At 37.9% G+C, this 20,547-nt stretch overlaps 3 protein-coding genes across 6 annotated transcripts in view; 1 reads left to right on the top strand and 2 right to left on the bottom strand.

The window, feature by feature from the left end:
• The window catches only part of LOC122838224 (zinc finger protein GLIS1), an 88,247-nt gene extending 79,573 nt beyond the window's left edge, over positions 1 to 8,674 (top strand). The window contains exons 9-11 of the mRNA XM_044128694.1: positions 6,474 to 6,607; positions 7,295 to 7,450; positions 7,542 to 8,674. Coding sequence (XP_043984629.1) covers positions 6,474 to 6,607; positions 7,295 to 7,450; positions 7,542 to 7,678 — 427 coding nt within the window. The 3' untranslated portion in view covers positions 7,679 to 8,674. The remainder of the gene's footprint in view (positions 1 to 6,473; positions 6,608 to 7,294; positions 7,451 to 7,541) is intronic.
• Positions 8,675 to 9,668: 994 nt separating this feature from the next.
• Positions 9,669 to 13,322, bottom strand: elovl8b (ELOVL fatty acid elongase 8b). Of its 2 annotated transcripts, none has more exons than XM_044128696.1 (8): positions 13,088 to 13,322; positions 12,958 to 13,015; positions 11,761 to 11,948; positions 11,008 to 11,088; positions 10,860 to 10,916; positions 10,649 to 10,763; positions 10,252 to 10,421; positions 9,669 to 10,060 (listed from the first exon to the last, which is right to left on the bottom strand). In XM_044128696.1, exons 2-8 carry the CDS (start codon positions 13,013 to 13,015, stop codon positions 10,031 to 10,033), a joined length of 699 nt encoding a protein of 232 aa, XP_043984631.1. In that variant the 5' UTR covers positions 13,088 to 13,322; the 3' UTR covers positions 9,669 to 10,030. The 2 variants fall into 2 exon arrangements, with proteins under 2 accessions (XP_043984631.1, XP_043984630.1); XM_044128695.1 differs by having other exon boundaries at positions 9,669 to 10,195; positions 10,294 to 10,421.
• Positions 13,323 to 13,863: 541 nt separating this feature from the next.
• mutyh (mutY DNA glycosylase) lies at positions 13,864 to 19,880 on the bottom strand. Of its 3 annotated transcripts, none has more exons than XM_044128692.1 (15): positions 19,623 to 19,880; positions 18,892 to 19,022; positions 18,330 to 18,369; positions 18,136 to 18,209; positions 18,024 to 18,065; positions 17,886 to 17,972; positions 17,633 to 17,746; positions 16,845 to 16,942; positions 16,622 to 16,766; positions 16,475 to 16,547; positions 16,197 to 16,379; positions 15,890 to 16,032; positions 15,641 to 15,796; positions 15,236 to 15,286; positions 13,864 to 14,313 (listed from the first exon to the last, which is right to left on the bottom strand). In XM_044128692.1, the coding sequence occupies exons 1-15, from the start codon at positions 19,741 to 19,743 to the stop codon at positions 14,170 to 14,172; spliced, it is 1,602 nt and encodes a 533-aa protein (XP_043984627.1). In that variant the 5' UTR covers positions 19,744 to 19,880; the 3' UTR covers positions 13,864 to 14,169. The 3 variants fall into 3 exon arrangements, 2 of the variants coding, with proteins under 2 accessions (XP_043984627.1, XP_043984628.1); XM_044128693.1 differs by having other exon boundaries at positions 17,886 to 17,957; XR_006371861.1 differs by lacking the exon at positions 13,864 to 14,313 and having other exon boundaries at positions 15,903 to 16,032.
• Positions 19,881 to 20,547: the final 667 nt, after the last annotated feature.

Raw genomic sequence — 20,547 nt, 5'->3', positions numbered from 1 at the left:
CTCTGGCTCAAATGACTCATTTGGACATTTTTACTTAGTCAATACAAGAGTCATTTTTCTAAGGCTAATATTAAGATTATGCCGGTCAGAATGGATTTGGCAGTCGGCGTGGGCCAATCATTGAGCCGGCTGTTGAAGAGATCGGTGGTAAATGTTGTGATTCACTGCTGCAGCCATATGTGGTTATATAATTGCAGGATGGAGAGGACGGGGGGAACTACCTTCACCTGCGTATTGATATTAGAGCCCCTCTGTAAATATTAGTCTGAGGCGGTTTGATACCTAGGCAGTGACTGACATGGGCTAATTGAATTAAAGTGGCAGCATAGAGCTACATTAAGTCCCTTTTCTGAAGGGAGTCCTTTATAAGCCTTCACTGCCTATTTTCCAGCCATTATCTTCACAAAGATCCTGAAAAGGAGTTTCAGCATTACAAACCAAATGGAAAACATTTTTCGAGGTCACTAATGGCAGTATGTGGTCTGTCGCTCATTTTGTGGTCTGCAGTTAATGCCAGGTTTGTTCCTGGGATCAAGATATAACGAGGTTTTACAGTTATGTTTTCAAAACCTGTAGAAATAAAAGACTAGAAAACTAAACAAATTCATATGTTTATAGCAGTTTTCAAGTAAACGTGCTTTTTTTTTTAAGGTATAATGTACATATGTGTTGTTCTACTTATTGTAAAGTAATACAAGAGCAACCAAAGAAAAACATTATCCTCAAAACTCCTTTAAACAATCTTATGGAAGCAGAAATGCAGGAGACATGGCAGCTATGACATGCTTATGAAGACACTATACACTGTAAAAAAAAAACAACAAATAAATAAAATTCCAAAAGGGCACTTTTTTCCAGAGAAAAGGGCATGCGCTCTAGCACCACCTAGTGTCTATCTCTGTTGGACACTGACAAACAGCTGGCAGAAAGAATACTTTTTACTCTTCTCCCATCCCTTATGGGAAATAACAAATTTGCTGGTTTGAAGAAATATTGTCAGCAAAAACAGCGGGAAGAAAACATCCATCAGTCTTATTAAGATAACATTTACAAAACTGCAGCTGACGGAGCGATGTTAACTAAATTAATCTGACATTATTAGCTTGTTATGCCTTATAAAATATTCGGCTCAATGAATTTCTGCTCAAGTCTATTTATATACATCAAAAAACTAACGGTTTCCAGATTCAATTAACTATGCAGAAAGCTTACTCAAGAAAGACTCAGGCGGCTTACTGGCAGCTTTTTGAAATAGTGGAAATCATTAAAGATGGATGCTTTGACACTCTTTCTCTGTAACTATATCCAGAACCCTGATGGAGCTCAGGACATTCTTCTATTCTTCAGTCCTGTAGGGTTGGCTTAGCTTTAGCTTAACTTCAGGCAGAATCCCATTGTCTTCTCCAAGGCAGTGTTTTAATTCTCTAACCAGAAACAGAAATGTTCCCAACAATATGTGCCAAAGAAGCCTCTGTCATCCATCAGCGGGGCTTAAAGGCTGGCTACAAAGAAGGACATGAGAGGGGGATTGAGGTCTGATCCCAAGTCCCTCGAGGGACAGTTAGCTGCAGGTGAATGAAGACGAACGAGAAGCAGTGCAGAACAGTTAATGAATCTTCAGGCCTTTTGCTTTCTCGTCTGTCCAGCCATATAAATATTAACTTCCTTTTAATGAGATTCTTTGTGGTGTTTACGAACAGCAGTTTAGACGTCTGCACCTGGATAACGAAATACAAGTGTTCTGGCTTCTTTTTTTTTTCTTCCTTTGCTGAGAAAATCTAATGAACAGAGGTGTAGAAGGTGCTTAGAAGGATGTTTCGTTTAGTGGATCCCCATTCGGAATATGTTACATTTTTGAACATCTAAATAAAATTTTCTCCAACCAGTGTTCTATTTTTTTAAAATAATACTAAGAGAATATTTGTATCTATCAATCAATACATTGTTAATCAGCAGTCCACTTATCCTTGTCAATCTGTCTTTCAAATGTCCATTGGTTCTACTGTTGTTTTTGTAGATTTTTTTTTTTTTGCCCGAATTCTGTAGAAGTTTGCATAATTCTGAGAATTTTTTATTTTATTTTATTTTTTTTTTTGATTAACATAAACAATGACTCACAGATTGAGAAATTTGTCAATATTTGCCTGGAAAATTATAAAACGTTGACCTAGAAAAGGTGTAGCAGCCATGCATTAGATGTTTCGCACTCTGGACTTTCTCTGCTTTTATGAAAAATTGCCCATCAAATGCAATATTTTCCATTTCATTCATCTGCCAACTCCAGATTGAACAAATTCTAAGGCTAGTATTCAGATTGCTTTGTCATCCCAAGAGGACCGGAGTGGACTGAAGAAAAGAAAAAAAAAGACAGAGTTGTACAGGACGATCAGTGAGAATAAATTTGAGGCGATAGATGAATGTGGCACATGAAAGATTTTCCTCATACCTGGAGTCTGAGATGCTTTTAGGCCAGCCAAACAAGCAAAATCAGGGCACGGAGCAGCTGGCAGTGATTAGCTTGTGATTCACTTTAGCTGCACATAGAGGCAGCTTGTAAAAATATGAACAGTATAACTGTTTCCTGAGTTTGCGCTGACAGCAGCTCCCAGGGGAACACTGCTCTCTGCAGGAACACATGGCTGTACTCTGGGACTGTGCCAACACATGAATTAGTAAAGATTGCTAACAGCTAGCTTCTTCTGGGCTGCAGTCGGACAGGTTGCCACACAAGCATCCTCAGTTTTTGATGCACAGGAAGTCAAATGTAATGTTTCCTGATGTCATTTTAACTTTTGGAAAGCAAAAGGAAAGCAAATTGTTTAAATTCTCCGCAACTGTGCTTTGTATAAAAAAAACATTTTGAGTTGGCAGTGCTGTAATCAGTTTTAGTTTCTGTCTAACAGAATTAGTAACCTTTCCAAACATTTGTGGCAAAATGATATAAGTATGAATTCAGTAAGGTTTGTTAGATTTTCTTTGATCTTTATACAAAAAGATAATGTAAATAGACATGGAATATCATACATATTTTAACAAATATTGTATCCAAAAAATGTCAGACATCAAATCTACATATATTTTCTTATTCCTATTATTTGCTGAAAGCAATATAAATTGGCTCATTTCTAACTTTTGTAAAATTCTGAGGTTTGTGTACATTTTCTTAGTAGACTTGCCTTTTAAACTGTAACGCTTCGATCAAATGGTTTAGTTATTCTTCAACAAGCCTCTCACAATAAATAGCTTGATTTTTGCCCTACTCTTCCTGATAGAACTGAGTCAGGTTTGCTGCTTGATTTGCTCATATAAACCTTTTTAGTTATGCCTGAATTTTCAGGGCTTTGGGAGGTACAAAACAAAGCATTCATTCTGTTGCCTTTAAATTACTTTATAGCTAATACTTGGTTATTGTCAAGTTGGAAAACTCATTTGTGCCCAAGCTTTAACTTTCTGGCTATTGTCTCAAGACGTTGTTTAAATGTGTCAGCCCAGTATTCTTTCCTTATGATGATATCTTATGAGGTGCTCAACTCCCTCTTGCAGTAAAACACTCATGCAACTTGAAGCTGTCATCTCTGTTCTCCACAGTGGGGATTGTTTTCTCAGGATTAGACGCTTTCCCTTTTTTCCCCTGTGAATGTAAAGGTCATTACGGCCAAACAGCTCAATTTTAGTTTAATCATATAACAGGACACGTCTCCAGAAATAACATCTTTGTCCCAGTGTGCATTAGCAGAGTGGAGTCTAGCTTTTTGATGCTTTTAGACAAATGGCTTCTTCTTTCCTGAGCGGCCTGGTAGCCCATGTCATTAAAGGATTTGTTTCACTGTGGATAATGTCAGTATCTTAACCATCTTCAGGCAGCATTTCTGAGATGCTGCAGTAAAACAACATTTTTATAATAAAATCATTCTAATGAATTATTTGAATTTAGCCACAACTTTGACCTAAATTAGTTAAAAAAATGAAAATAGACTTCATTATTTGACAGAAATTATTTAATGGACCATACTAACAATATAGTTTCTACTTGTCAAATTTATACTTAGAATAACTACCTAATTATGTTGTGTTGTAAAACTAAAATTAAAGGCATTTAATCTTATTAAATGAAAGCACTATGCATCATTTAATTTCAGCACTATGCATCATCCTTCCAGCTGACTAATTATTTTACAGAATAATGTTTTATTTGTTCTCTAGATATTTAACTGAAAGAATATCAGCTGGACAAGGCATCCACTTCTCCAGCTGGATGCCTGATTGATCTGTCATTAAATCTACAGATCTTAAAAAACTGACAACATAAAGGAGCAAAAGCGTGACCTTAGAAAATAGCCACAGCCTTTCCTAAAAATATTTACACATTTACAAGGATCTCTATTGATAGAAGGTAAATACGGTGAGCCTCAGGCTAAATTTTCCGGCTGTTAAAAATAAATCTAGTATTGGCAGCAAAGATGTAAAGTTGCTTCTCCTTCAGTTTGACACTACGTTCTCCGTCCAAACGTCCTGCTCAAACCCCTGCCAGAGCCTGAGTGCTGGGTGGGACGGACTTCGTGCACAGAGCAGTAGGTCATGCAGTGGGCTCCAGCCAGGCCAGCGAATGAACAGTCATCTGAGGGCTCAGCCGCCTGGAGCAACGCTCTGTCATCACGTTAGTACAGAGTTTACTGCAAACCATATGCCTCTGCAGCACTGCGACACGTAGTAACACGGCAGCAGTTTATGTGTTGGCATTCCTGATATGCAGTCGTAAGTAGCTGCTGAATTTACTCATTTTAAAGGCACGTCTGTTATCCGAGTCTGGACTTGAGTTTATTTCATTAGCTGAATGTCAACTGTTTAGCATCAGCTTATTTAATTGCTTGTTCTGAGCTGTAGGTAAACTTTGTTTTGCACGACTGATGCTGCACATCCTCAAAGTATGCAAGGTTTTGGGGGGTTTTAGGCTTGTAGATACAAATCAGTACCTCTGAAAATCTGTCAATAAAGATGCACTCTTTAGTTTTAGAAATATTTTTCAGTTTACTTAATTTGTAAATTGAAAAATATTTTACAATGACTTGATAAATAAGATTTTGTAGTTGATGCTTGCACAGTTATCTTCAAACTTATGCCATGTTTTGAATAGATTTTAAAAGTTTAGTGTAAAATATCATGGAAATATTAATTTTTCTTAAGTAATTCAATTTAAAATGTGAAACTCGTGGTACAGATTAATTGATCATTTTAATACATAGGTGTTAGATTATGGCCTGTACTATCATAGGGAAGACTATATCAAAGACAAAAAATGTCTGACAAAGAAGCTGGGTGTCACAAAGTGCTGTAACCATGGATACAAATGGAAAGTTTTGTGGAAGAAAAAATGGCTGAAAAAGACTGACAAATAGTGATAATAGGAGCCTTAAATGGATTTTGAAGCAAAGTACATTCAAGAATTTGTGAAATTCCCAAGGATTAGACTGCAGCAGTAATAAATGCTTCAATTGGTCACCATACAGAGATGTTTCCAGCATATGAGCTGAAACTGTTGCACTACTTGTGCTAAGCCACGGTTGATCCCAATATGATGCCATAAGCCTTAGAGCCATGTCATCTGCTGGTGTTGATCCACTGTGTTTTATGAAGTCCAAAGTCAGCACTGGCATCCACCAGGAGACTTTAAAGCACTCTATACTATACTCTGCTGTCAGATCTTATGGAGATGCTGATTTCTTTTTCCAGCAGGATTTGTCACCTCTGTGCACAGCCAAAAGTACCCAAAACTGGTTTTATGAGCATTTTATCGCTGTGCTGAATTGCCCAAAAAACTCACCAAACCAAAACACCATGGAGAAATTACAGGGTGAACGGAAATAAACAGTGGTTATATGTCACTGTGTGTAATTCATATTTGCATTATTTTCACTTTTTTGAACATAACTGAATTTATTTTTTATTTTTTTGCAATTCCTCAAAAAAAAAAAAAAAAAAAAAAAATCCCGCTTCCAGCACAGTCTGGCCTTTCTCCCTTTGACTTGGATTGTCTCTGATAGATTTTTTATTTTTTTTTTTTTTTACCAGGGGATATTGTTGATTTTGTTTAATACGCTCTTTCAGACATAAATCTAGAAATTATGACTACTGCAGTCATAAATGTGTGTGTGCTCTCTTAAATGATGTTTGTTGACCTAAAGACCATAATACTTGGTAGAAATAGGACTATGTGTGGGGAACCTAAATTTCCACAATGCCTGGACAACTTACTTCCCTGTGAGTGAGTTTGGATCAGGAACTGTTCTGCTGGGTTTGTTAAATCATGTGGTGTACTCAGTCCAACATGCAGCGCCTGCTTTGGCAGAGATGTCATAAAGGCACAAAGCATTTTATTGGAGATTTCTGAGACTATTAGGAATTATGCAGTTGCAGATCAGAGGACATCAGTGGTTTAATGTCCTCTGTGTATTTATTTTTTTTTGTCCCAGCAGGCTGTCAGGCCCCCTCCTGTCTCCTGGCATGAAGGCAACAGGAACACCTCCTCCTCTTTCACAGGAGAAACAACATGCTCACCCTCACCACAAGCCCTACCCACATTACCACCATCAACAGCCTGCCACTGACGGTAAAGCTAACCTGAATATTATGAATTTGTTACCGAAATTCTGTTGTCTTTTAATGCTATCCGTGCTGTAAGAGGGTTAGCCGCCAAGATAACTAAAATTGCGAACACAGCAATGATTTTCAAATGCAAATCACAACAATAGATCCACATTAAAGGCCCTTATTGAGAGGAAGTTGTGTCTGTCAGGGCGCTAAGGTAAAAAAATTAAAAAAATAGAGGTGGGAGAACCACATGCCAGAACTCTATTACCATCGCTGGATTGGCCAGCAAACTGCTGGTTCATGCATTCGCCCGTCTCAGCTGTCACTCTGGAGCCTTTTCCCCCAAATGTCCTAAACACTGTTTTTCCTGTGAAGATCTCCACGCGGCTGCCTCTGTAACCACGCTGCGGTCGGGGCGTTGCGTAAAAGTGCTCCAGGAAAGGCTTCTTTCCCATTATCAAGACTCCTGCGGTTGATTCCGAGTATGAGCTGAGGCTGCGGGGACAAATGCAGCACAGTATAAGGCTGGCAGAGTTAGCAAAGCACAAATATAGCATTGTCATAATGTGAGATCCACATTAGGTTTGAGCCGGATGGGGCAGACATTAGAACCAATCAGAGGTACAGTGAATGCTGGTGGCAGCTGATCAAGTGTGGCTTCTATAATTTTCTCTCCTCTCCTCCACATCCCGCCTTCCTTTCTTAGAATACCAAGCCAGCTTTCAGAGCTGCTTCCATTTTGGAGACTCCTACAGGATGGAGCAGACGGTCAGCGGTGTCCACGTCCCAGGAGATGCTCATAACTACTCCTCCCATCAGCACAACGGCTTTCACCTGCCCACCAACAACACTGGACATACAGGTAAAAAGAAATGTATATTTTTTTCCACTAATATTCATACCAGAAGTGAAAATGTTCTCTTAAAGCTCTACAATGTAAACATCTCCACCAGGATTTGGCGGGACCCAGGAGCTGCAGGGGGGCTCAGGGTGCCAGTATTCCTCCAGCACCGACGACAGCATTTTCTTTCAGGTGGGCAGCTTCGACCGCAACTTGAGCCACATGTCGTCGGTCTACACGGAAACATAGATCTGAGTTATGAGTTCTTGTTGCGCTACGCTGCACAACAACTCACCGCGCGCATCTTCGTCTTCATCTTCAGCCCTTGTTTCTTTCCCCAAAACTGAAAACAAAACCTCTTCTAAGGTCATTCTGACGTATCCACCAGACAGTAACCAACTGAACTAAACAAACATTATAGCCTATAAAAACGATACTTGATGTACTGCCTTATTTAAAGGTATAAAACCATAACTAGCAATTAGGCATAGATGCCTACAAAAGCTTTACATACCCCTTTAACTTTTCCACATTTTGTCAGATTTGTCAAAGACCGACACAAAGTAGTGCATAACTGTGAATGTTTTACAAACGTGGAATTGAAAAGGTGCCCTGCGACGGACTGGCGACCTGTCCAGGGTGAACCCCGCCTCTCGCCCGGGACGCAGCTGGAGATAGACACCAGCAACCCTCCCGACCCCATTAGGGACGAAGGGAGTTCAGAAAATGGATGGATGGATGGAACTGAAAAGGAAGTTTGTCTTCAACTCCCTTTATTCTCACTCACCTAACAAAAAGATTTCTCCCATATCCCAGAAAGTCCAGATCTAAACATGCAGAAGACTTTGAGACCAAATTTAACTTTTCTGCTACAGACATTACTCTGTTGTAGCAGAAAATTAACACCGTACCGTGCGCATCTCAAAATACATCATCCTTACCGTGAAACATGGTTGTGGCAGCATCATGGTGTGCTTGTAATCTTACTCATGCCAGGAATGGTTTAGGTCAAGCCATGTTTGTGTCTTACAACGGCCTAGTCAAAATCCAGATCTACATCCGACTGAGAACCTGTGGTAACATTTGTTCACAAAGACTCAAATCAGACTGAGCTTGGATTATTGCACAAGAAATATTGGACAAAGGTTTCTTTATTGATATGTGAAAACTGTGACCAACATACCAACAAAAGACTTGCAGCTGTTGTTGTATCAAAAGGTGATTCTACAAATTATTGATTCAGATGGCCAGGTTAGAAATGCATTTTTGGTTGTAAAAAAAATAAAAAAAGTATATATATATATATAGTTTTGTTTTTTTTTCCTCTTCCCAATTATGCACTACTCTGTGTTGGTCTATCACATAAAGGTTAGTTTTCTTTTGTGACTTACTTAACCCTTTAACTGTCACCTCCAAGACACGTAACCCAGTGGGTCCATGAGGACGCCGGTGTCCTCATGACAGCTAAGCAGAAAAGTTCATGGGGTATTGATACTTTTGCAGGCAATGTAACGGTCATTCATCTGCATATAATTGATTAAAGCAAATTTAGGTTAATTTGTGAAATAAATCTTGCTGTAGAAACGTTGTTAAAGGCAGCTCAAGTCAAGTTTATTTGTATAGCACATTTCAGCAAGAAGGAAATTCTTTGAATGATTTACATGATAAAACAAAAACACGTAGAAAATGATGAACAAACATCTCAACTGACAAATTGTAATGTGAAAAGCTAGTTTAAGTGAAATATTGGTAGATAATTTTTTCCACTTTGAGGTTGCTTTAGATCCGGGTATATCTGAGGTTTAATTTCAGCCAATTTATTGTTACCAGGCAGAAAACTTGACAATGTATAGCAAAATAAAATGCACATATTTCTTCTCCCCCTGCACAATCTCAAATTCAGCTGCATCAGCAAAATCAGAGTGAACAGCTATGACGAAGAGATCCCACAACTCAAGGCAGAAATTTTAAATGTACAATGTTTACATAGACAGTTTTTCATGTCATGTTCTGGAAATGTATTTGACCGAAGTTCTCATTCTTTACTGAAAATAAATACAGCAGAACCAGACTGTCTTCAGTTCAAAGTATCAATTTCAAATAACATGAGACCATTTGAACCACATTTTTGTCTTTAATCTACAGCCTCCCTTATTTGTGGACTGAAGTGTAAAATATATCATTTTGCTGTGATGTTTTTATCCGTGACAAAAAAAGTTGCATTTCTGTAAGTGTTAAATGTTTTCTTCCTGTGTTTGAATTTATTTTGGATGGAGGCTTCTGGCTCGTTAGTCCTGTAATACTGCAGAGACCACGCCTCCGATTATAATGATTATCATTATTAATAATAATATTATTATTATGTGTATAAAATGTACAGTTTGTTTACAACAACCATTTGAGTGTCATTTAAGAAAATAAAATCACACAGAGGAGATTGAAAGAGTTCACATCGTTTATGAGTCTGTTCAGAAAAAAAAAAAAAAACCTTAAGACTTGTGAGCTGGTTGTGCCCTCTAGTGGACATGATAATACTGCAGTTGTCCTCTGGCGACTGGGTAATAACAAAGCTTCCCGAAAAAAACTGCGTTTGAGGTTGCCTCATTTCTGCTTCTTCTTGAGGGTGTATCTCTGATAGTAGAAGTTAGAAAAGAGGATTATGAGGGTAAGAACATAACCAAACACCACTATGTTCATAGAGTCTGGGAAGTCGCACTCGGTGATCAGGTTGTAGCCGGTGTGAAGGAAGAAGAACAGGAACTGCAGCTGCAATGGCAAATGGGGATACAGATCAGATTAAATGACGCATTTTATGATTGTACCTTTGACAGAAGCAACAGCCAGAATGTTCTGGAGCAACCAACCAGCTGCAGCATAGTGAGGTATTTCTTCCACCAAAGGTGCTTCTGCATGTGAGGACCGAACGCAGACAGGCCGTAATAAGTGTACATGATGATGTGGACGAAGGTGTTGACAAGGCCAATGAAGAAAGCTGTAAAGTGTGGGGCAGAAAAACAAACAAAAACCCCCAACAATTGGAGAAAATAAGCAAAATGTGAAGGCGAGATTGAAAAACCCTAAAGAGTAACTGTACAACATCAAATTAAATATCCAAGCCTGTTAAGGGTTGGTTTCACAATTATTTCCAACTTTGTGTTGGTCAATCACGCGAATCCTTTTAAAATATATTTGTTCAATATGCATTCAAACCTCACTTACATTGTCCTCCAGCCACATACTTTACTCCTGCCCACCAGTTGAAGATCATGGTGCCATGATGGTAAACATGAAGGAAGGTCAGCTGACTATTCTTCTTCCTCAAGAGGAAGAAGAGCTGCTCCACAGGAACACAGGGTGCAATATCAGTCACAACTGCATTCAAACTCATTAAAACAAATGGGATAAGGCAAAATGGGAAGAAACAAAGTACCGTGTCAAGGAGCTCTATGATCTTGGAAAAGAAAAACCACCAACAAACCCTGGCCATCTGCAGAAAAAAAAAAAGCAACTTGTTACTGATTTAGTGGCAGTCACTGTGTCTTTCTAATACTCTGCTGGACTAAAATATGAACCCTTACCCTCAAGGGCAGTGGGTTCGTGCTGTAATCCACAGGCTGACAGAGCAGGCTGTAGTTTGAGAGCCACGATGTGACCAGGAACTGAAAACAGTCAAGAGATTGAGATGGGAGATGAAGTGATTTGATAGTTTTTAAAAAGCTGTTTACTGATAAATTTTCTGTCCTGTTTTAGTTTGTCTAACAATAAGTATCTGTGCATCCCTGACCACTGAAATTCACTCAAGTGTTGTTGTTTTTTTGTTTTTTTTATTTAACACAGATTCTGCAATTAGCTTCAAGGAACTGGAGCCAGAATAGTTACAAAGACCATTTTTCATCACCGTCTACAAGTAAGACCTATTGGCAAAAAAAGAGTAGCAGCTGTTTGCAATCAACAAATCAGACAAGAACCATTTAAAATAGGTCAACACAATTATCACCAGTGTTTTCTTCATATTAAACACAAATTGCCACTTTTAACGCTCTCAGCAGCCTCAAGCAGCTCAACATCAGAAAATCCAGCATTATTTCTACCCTGACTGAGAAAAATATAAGAACATTTGTGAAGAAATTAAAGCTAGACTGAAAATGAACCCTGTCTCATTTTGCAAAAAAAAACTGATCATTTAATTTTCCTAAATCATATAAAACACAGACCTCCAAGTGGAGGAAAAACTGACGTAAGATAACTGGAAATGTTTGAACAGAGTGATTACATGCCTTTGTCTTTAACAACTAGATTTGTCCTCTAACGGGAGACAAAATAACACGCACCTCGTAGAACATGTATGCAGATAAGCCAACCATGGCGAAGTTGTAAACGATGAGAACAATTTTGATCTCAAAAGGCTTCCGGTTTCTCATCAGACGAGAACCGACCCAGATCATACAAAGGTAACTCAGGAAGATGAGCGTCACCGGGACTGGGGAGTACACCAGCGGCCAGGGGTCCGTCCTCTTGTCTGGAGGACGCAAAAAGCACATGTCAGAACACCAATGCACACAGATGTATCTCAATCCACTTCAACAGCTTTCAACACAGTGAAGGAAGTAGTTTTACAGAAAATGGAAATCTGCTTCCTCTATAACACTATATATTTAAAACTGAAAAGCAATTGCTGCAATAAACAAAATTCAATTAACACAAATATAGTAATATCTGCTCTGTGATGGACTGTCTAGGGTGTAACCCCCATCTTGCCTGCTGTACACAGCCACCAAAACAAACATCCAAACTTCCGAAAGGTTACTTAAACTTACAACTAAATTATTCTGAAAATTTGCGGAGTCGCATGATGAGGGCTGTGGGTATGATAGATTTGGAAAACTTTTACAAGTTAATGTAGGCAAATGTTTTCCAGTCAAAATGCATGATGCACATCAACTCCTACCAAAGAACACTGAATAAAGCAGCTGATTAAGATGATGCTTCATTAATTTTTTAATCTGAGGATCTGCACACAGGTAAAACTGGGCTTTTGGACCTTTATATATTTTTTTTCCATCTAACAAAGCTATTGGGTTTTTTTTATTATTGAATTATACATGTGTAATATTCTGTGCCACACATTTCAAAATGACACAGTTGCCTCATAACCAATCTACTACTTTAACAGGGGTATAGGGACGTCTTCAAGCCACCATACTTCCAATAATGTACTATTGGCAACGCATTCAAAAAATGCACTGGAAAAACAAGAACGGCTTTCCCCGGGGAAGTTAATGGCTTCCTGTTTCTCACACTGCCATGAGGGTAAACTGATAACACAATCTCAGTCATGGGGGCAAATCATGTGGCAAGCCACAAAAAGTTCCTTGTGCAGCTGATCAATCCGGAGAGCGCAGCAGCAGCGCCCAAGTCCCACTCAAATATGTCCTTTTTACTCATGTCCTCTGCTGCAAAACACGCATACGCAAAAATAACTGGATGGGAAAGTAGGTTGGAACTTGGATAGATAGAAATCATTATACCTCCATTCTCCAAAATCCACCGATGCACAGAGAGGACACGGTTCCACGCTGAATCCATCTACAACATAGGAACACTTGTCACTAAGGGTGAGGAATTCACAATATGTCTTGAATTTAAACATACACTCACTTTGCGAACCGGGTTTAATTATCACTCCTTGACAGCACGCGGCAACCTTTGGACGCTGCTCCAGGTTTTTTGTCATCACCGGGAAAAAATAAAAAAAACTACAGGGTGCTTATAAAATATAGCAGATTTTTTCTTTCAAGTGGGATATATGCACTGAAACCATATCTTAAAGTTTTGTTAACAGAAAACTTTGGAGGTGTTCTCCAAAACAGTTTCTTCTAATTTTATTTCAAAATTTATAAGCGATGACACCACTTCCTGTGCGTTTCTTCCGGTCAATAGTTGTATTTTCAATTGTATTTTCTGCGCACTGGAGGGCGCCGTTTCCTTCAAACTAATACGACAATATCTCAATATCTCAATAAATGTATTAACTATTTGTAAACTTCATTAAAATAACTGCTCATATTTAAGCATAACATCCATTACACATCTTTTTATAGTGTTTGTTTCAGTTAATTTGGATCATTATGGCTTGCAGCTAGTGACCAGTCTATAGTGTGACCAACCTCAGCATAAAACAATATGAATTTTGGGTTTTAGCTGTAAAACAATGGTAATCAAAATTAGCAAATATAAGAAAGGGCTTAAAATCATTGCAGAGCAAAGAGTCTAATTACTGAGGTTTTCAATTAATTTGACATCAATTTACTTTTCAACAATATTCTAATTTATTATTGCTATATTTACCAGAAAGGTCACTGAAGGATTTGTAGTAAAAAAGAATCTCTAGGAAAAAAAAAAGAAAAAATGACAATTGATGTTTATCAGACAACTTGCATTTTAAACTTCAAAACTTTTATTATAATTGGAGGAAAGAGATTATCTTTTACATAGCTAAAAAATACTAAATTACCTAACATGGTCTGTGTTTGTGTGTAAAAAGAGAGTAGAAATGTGTAATAAAAACATCTGACATACATCAGTTCCTTTAAAAATATATACATTTTACAGATGATATAATAACAGCTCTAAAACTTGACCCCTGTCTGGGCTCTGATTTAATACAGAAAAGATACAGGAAAGGAGATTCAGCATGAAAAAACATGAACATTTAAAGTCAATGTGGATAACTTTAGGAACTAACTACTTTCCTCTTTCACTGTCTTGAAGAAGGAACTAAGTGAGAGCTGTCTGCCTCCACCATCAGCTGAAGTCAGTCTACTTTTTTTTGTTTTCTGTGATCTGTCACGTTTTAGTCCTTCAGGCTTCCGTCTTTTTCCATCCTAAAGGAGGCAAACAGAGATGGTGTTCGATGATTCACAAATATTTGCCTTTGATCTACAAATCTTTAATAGTTTTTCAATTCAAACAAATCATGCCATAGTAAATCCATAAATGTTTGATAGTATGCACAGACAATATCTTGCAAAAAAATTCTCATACTTTAAAATGCTTTTCTATTTTTCTTGCATTATAACCAGAACCTTGAATGTAATATTCCTTTGGGACTTTGTGTGATAAACTAACAATCTAAATATTAAGTGGGAGAAAAATTATACATCTTTAATTGGTTTAAGGTCCAGACTTTAGACTACTCTAAAAAATGTATTCAATTTGATTAAAACCTTTCTACTGTAGCTCTGGCTGTATGTTACGGCTTTTTCTATTTTCAATAGATTAAGTAAACAGTACTCAAATTTTCAAAGCTTGGGACAGTTTAAAGACCCAACCCTACTTTAAACTTCTGCTGTCGTCATGATACCATTTGTCCACTAATGTTCCTGTAACAAACCTGTGAGGCCTTTAAAGTACACACAGGATCACTTGTTTGCTAAATGGGTGACTTCTGAATGTGCATATTTACTTGGTAAACGATGATGTCCTTCTAGTGCGTATTTTCCAACACCAAGCTGTATAAACTTGAATATTTATTGGATTTAAGCAAATTAGGTGATAGGTACTTATGTAATAAGTGAGGGTGGAAAACTAGGCAGCTTCTGTTCCTCTGGCTAAATAGAAGTTAAACTGAGCCTGAAAAGTAAATTGCCAACTTTCTGAAGCGCGATCACAAACTCCTTAAATGTTTTGTTGTGAATAATCAATAAGGTTGCAATAAACGCTTTGAAAAACAAACAAAATTCCCACAAATATAAAAGTCAAAGATTTAGGCAGAAATCTATGTAAAAATACATTTGAGTAACTTGCCTTTGAGGTTTTTTCCTTTAAACTGTCTGCAGTATCAAAGAGCTTCACAATCTGCAAAAAAAACGGTATATTACCACTCCCATGTGGTTTACACAGAATACAAGCCAAAAATAACAATCAACAAAAATATTATTTTTATAAATAATTAAAATAAGCACAAGCTTCTAATATTTTAATCAAAGTAAAATTGCCTGTCTTACTTCTGCTTCGGTTACGAGCAGATGAAGCATATTTTCCTATGTTACACTGAATATTTTAGTGCGGCCATTATTATAATCGTGATTTTAAAAGAAGAGCATTGCCACATTGTGATTGAAAATCTAAACAACCAACGTATAAATAAATCAAAACTAAATCCACAACAGTCCTTCAGTGACTGGCCATGAATTCAGTCAAATCACAAACCTTCTTCAGGCCGGTGGACACAGCAGCTTCCTGCAGGCCAGGTCTTGTGAGCCATTGTTGCTTTCCATTTGGCATCTGTTGTGAAACATCCCTGTCCTTTAAGCACATGCTATAAACCACATAGGTCTGGTGAATGTGGGAGAAGATGTGCACCACCTGCAGGTGGACAGTGAGGAGAGGACAGCTGCACAAAAAGCTCCCGTTGAACAGAGAGTTGTATTAAACCTTGGTGGTAAAAATCAAGCTTACCTCTCCTACATACTGGAGAAGATGTTCATTCAAACAGCTCCTCAGTGTTCTGTTGACTTCTTCACACAGCGCCCTCTTCTGTTTCACCTCATTGTCCTCCTGCAGCAGAAGACTTGGAAACTCCCATAAACCTGCTAGCAAACCTGCAAACACAAACGCCACTGGTTAATGTTGCATTCATCCACTAATCAGGGTGTTTAATGGACCTGTAGACGGCACAGGGAGGTAAAATCTGGGCGCCAGATGTAAGTGTCACTCACTATATTCAACAGTTTGTTCATCAACGTCAAGACCGTGCAGCACTGACCTTTGTTTGGTCTTTGCACAAGCAGGTACTCCTCACCACCTGCTTCTCCTGGCCTAGTCACCACGCACGTCAGTGTCCGTTCCACCCGGGGAGCTTTCTTGGCCGGCTTCCTTGGGAAGTTCTGAACACCAAGCTGACAGTCCCACGGCTCAGAGGGACACAAGGAACAAGTGCCACTGTTCACTGAGGAAGAGGGAGAAGAGTAAAAGGGAAGTTTGGTTCATTATGATGATTAAACTTGTGTGCAAGAGGTCAGATGGATAGCAGAGAAGACTTACTACAGTCCTCAATATCGGGCATGTCCAGCTTTCCTAAAAGCTTCTTAGCCTTTTGCTCCTGTTTGACATGAACCTGCATAAACACATATTATATAAACAATACTTTACAGAATTTCAGCCTGAGCCCATCTGAAACCGTGAGCCAACCCTGTGATATGAGCGGCAGTGAGACTGGACGGGACACTGGCTGCACAGCGGGCCTTTGGGGGTGCAGACTTGTGCTCCAAGCTCCATCATGGCCTGGTTGAAGTCTCCAGGTCTCTCTGGATCCACCAGCAAATTGGCAAGACGCCTGAAGAACCCACGAGATGACACTGGGTTCTATACATACGTTTTCTCTGATTATTTGATCTTTGAATTTAAATCTCACCAAAGAGCCTCCGTTACTGCAGGACTTGTGCTATCGGCCCCAATGGCCCTCAGGCGACACAGAACACGAATCACGTTCCCATCCACGGCGCCGGTTACCTGAGCAACACAGATCATACCAAGTATTGCTGGTAAATGATAAAGCTACTATCAAATAGAACTTATTCTAGTGACAGTTCTATAATTTCTGTGGTGGTTTACACTTGAATGTGATAGTTTTCTACGTCAAACAAATATTGCTGAATATCAAGTCTAACTAGATCTATTTAATATCTTTAATTCTAAGATTAAAGATGGAATGGATGGTGGGTGCAAATGAACAACACTGACTGCTACATCACTGTTCAGATCAAATCAAAATGAACGGACAAGGTTTGAAAGGTTCTAAGACTTTACTTTTTTTTTATTTATTGTAATTTTGACTGATAAACCATTACATTAACATCCACATATATGTTTTGGTTTACTCTAAAAAAGAATAAAAGGAGGCCAGTGTCGCTAAAGTAAAATATTTAGTTCTTCATATAACAGCCTCCTTATAAGCCTTTTCGTAAACAGTGTTGTTTTTAAACACTGCTTCATTTTGAAATGTATTTGCTGCCTATAAATGAGGCATATGAACAATTAAAGCAGAAAGGAAAGCATTTAGGCTTATATTCCATGTCTGATGACTGGTCTTCTTTGATAGACTGATGAAATAAAAGGTCACGTGTCAGTGTAGCTTTAATAGCATTGACCCACAGGAACTCATGAAGCTTGATGTGCAGATACTCCTTTGTCCTGACCAACCTGGCCCAGAGCAATAGATCCAATCGCGGACGCCGTGTAGCGTCCCACACCAGGCAACTGTTTCAGCAAGTCGTCCGCAGTCTGAGGCATCTGTCCGTTCAGCTCCAAGACCACCTGAGGAAAAACAACAAATAAAACAAAACAATCACAATGTGATCGGATCACTGGAAAAGGGTTCTGAGTACTTTTCCCAAAGTTACTGGAAAAGTAAATACATTAGGAGAAGCATTCAAACATCTGATTGTAGACACACCTTCTGCGCTCCTTCATGCAGCCTTCTTCCACGTGAATAGTAGCCGAGGCCTGCCCACATCTGGTTTACCTCCTGTACCACAATAAACTGAATGCATTAAATGTAAAAATCACCAGCTCTGCTGATTAAAGTGATTACCTCTATTGTAGCAGCTGCGAGATCCTGCACTGTGGGCCACCTCTGGAGAGCAAAATATACAGCATTTATGTTAAACTTCCAAAAGAATCACAGATTAGTTTAAAATACCCACCTTCATCCATCTGTTATAGTAGTCTTTCACTGTGGCAACTTGAGTCTGCTGCAGCATTATTTCTGAAACCCATACTGCAGAAATAAACCCAAAGCAGAAAAAAAATCATAGTTCAAGAATTATAGTAATTAAAGAAAGTGTAGTACACTGATTTTTAAACTTTCATATTTTCTTGAATGCATCCATTTTCATACCTGCGTATGTCCTAATGTTGATGTCTGATTCTGTCAAAGCCTACAACATGAAGACAGTTAGATAGGGTAACTTTGAGATTAAAGCTGCTTAACTGAATTTACAAATCTTAAAGAATAAAACAACATGATCCAAGCAAAACGGAATCAGGACAAATAATTTTAAAATTAATGGTGTCATTATTTAGAGCTAGTTTAATTAAAAGCAACATTCTAATGCAAACGTACTAAATGATCAATACTTACACATAGTTTTATAACCCAGGACCCCTCAAGCAGTCTAACAGTAATATAACATGAAAAAACAATACTTAATGAAAGCAAATAACCAAATAGCAAGATTAGACAAAAGAACATATTGTGGAGCAGCTCTTTTTTATATATAGAATGTTGCACTGATAGCATACTTAAAATAAATACATTTTATCTTATGAATATTTGTGACTGAATAGTAACAATCAAAATAAATGGCTACTTTTAGGTGCCATAAATATACTGAACAATAGTTAAACATATGCTAAATATTATATTTAGATTATAAAATTTTCCAGTAAGAATAATTTACCAGAGTCCTCCATGGCAGCTCTCTCTTGTCTTTGTCATACCAGCGCAGGAGATGAGAGCGCAGAAGGACAACTTCAGCAGGATCAGAGAATGAGTGGTACAAAGATGGTGGGAATGAAGTTGTGGTTGGTTCTGGTCGGACGGAGAAATCAAACAAACAAAAGCATAATAATCAAACAAAACATATTACCAGCAAATTCAATTTACCATCAAAATAGGTAGCTTCTCTAGATTTTGCACATAAGGTCAATTGTGACACTATGATATGATTCGAGGTTCGGCAGTCCAGTCATCTCTTGCTGATTTGAAGTTACTAAATCAGGCAGCAATATTCACTGTCACCTTAAAAGTTCATAAGAGTCTGTAGCTAATCTTTAACACTGTAAATTAAGAAGAATCAGAGTAAAGCGGGTGTTTTTTTTTCTAGGAAAAGGTCAGATTTGAAGACAACACGGATCCCCCAAAGTCAAGATGTTGCAGCCTAGGGCAAAAATCAAAGTTCAGGCCGGTGTTCTTTTGTTTAATTTCTTTGTCTACTATCCATTATTTACAGGACATACCCGTACTATAGGAAGTGACAATAGTACTTGTCAATAGTACGGGCATGTACTATTATACATTTAATTTACTTCAGAGTAAATTTAACTCTGAAGGCTGAATATCATGTCGTGTGGATATCATGTCGAATACCTGGTTTGTGTTGTTACTATTACTATCAAATCATCGCGGTACCTTTTTTCATTGGTGTTTTTGACTTCTTCCGGGTTTGGATAGTTGTTTCCACCGTCTCCATTCGACCATTTTTGCCTTTAACTACGCCTGAACGTAACCTGCTCATTATGAAACATCGCATACAGGAGATAAACACTATCTAAAGAAAAGGATCAATGTTTTCACTTCAAGATTGTACAGTAGCTCCCGCCACCTTCACAAAGTATCACTAAGCCTGACCAATCAGCTATAAGGAGTCGACGCTCGAGTAGTGACGCCATATCCTATGGGGTGGTCGAAGTAAATGGAGAATTTGCGACAAAAGGACTCTCTTTGTACATTAAATCTTGTCATTGCTTTTGATGTGCTGTTATTTAATATCTTTTTGCACTAAATAAAACTTTGTAAAGTGCCAATTAATGATGGATTAGAGGAAAAGCATAACTTTACGTAACTTTAAAACAACAACAACACTGATTTAATTAATAAATTTGGAAAAATATTCAGATTTGTAAAGGTCCGTGTCTGTTAATCTCATAATGTACCAGTAGAAAGCTGCCCTTTAATGCCAGTGAATATATATCTATATATAGATATATATCTATATATAGCACATCAAAAGCAATATATCTATATAGATAGATAGATAGATAGATAGATAGATAGATAGATAGATAGATAGATAGATAGATAGATAGATAGATAGATAGATAGATAGATAGATAGATAGATAGATAGATAGATAGATAGATAGATAGATAGATAAACATTTATATGAAAAAAGAAGGCTATGGCTCAAATGTTTAAATAGAACTTGATTTCATATATAGTGAAATAAATTTTCAATCCAATTAGCAGGCAGCCTTGTTACAATCCAAAACAGAAAAAGGAAGAAAACTAAATACTATGAGCAATAAATTGGAGAAAATTGACTAAAGAAATAAGT

This window comes from Gambusia affinis, linkage group LG10 (genome assembly GCF_019740435.1).
Source record: "Gambusia affinis linkage group LG10, SWU_Gaff_1.0, whole genome shotgun sequence".
Lineage (NCBI taxonomy): Eukaryota > Metazoa > Chordata > Actinopteri > Cyprinodontiformes > Poeciliidae > Gambusia > Gambusia affinis.
The sequence above is the reverse complement of the archived record's forward strand: the minus strand, read 5'-3'. Positions and strand labels throughout refer to the sequence as shown.

What these genes read in the sequence shown, in the direction of transcription:
- elovl8b (XM_044128695.1), bottom strand. Translation starts at nt 13,015, where the DNA reads ATGGATTCAGCGTGGAACCGTGTCCTCTCTGTGCATCGGTGGATTTTG. An exon ending in CGAACCCACTGCCCTTGAGG is followed by an intron (nt 10,917 to 11,007) that starts GTAAGGGTTCAT and finishes TTTTTTCTGCAG; the next exon opens with ATGGCCAGGGTTTGTTGGTG. An exon ending in ACCTCACTATGCTGCAGCTG is followed by an intron (nt 10,196 to 10,293) that starts GTTGGTTGCTCC and finishes TTGCCATTGCAG; the next exon opens with CTGCAGTTCCTGTTCTTCTT.
- mutyh (XM_044128692.1), bottom strand. Translation starts at nt 19,743, where the DNA reads ATGCGATGTTTCATAATGAGCAGGTTACGTTCAGGCGTAGTTAAAGGC. An exon ending in AAAAACACCAATGAAAAAAG is followed by an intron (nt 19,023 to 19,622) that starts GTACCGCGATGA and finishes CCGTCCGACCAG; the next exon opens with AACCAACCACAACTTCATTC. An exon ending in TGTGCAAAGACCAAACAAAG is followed by an intron (nt 16,033 to 16,196) that starts GTCAGTGCTGCA and finishes TTGTGTTTGCAG; the next exon opens with GTTTGCTAGCAGGTTTATGG.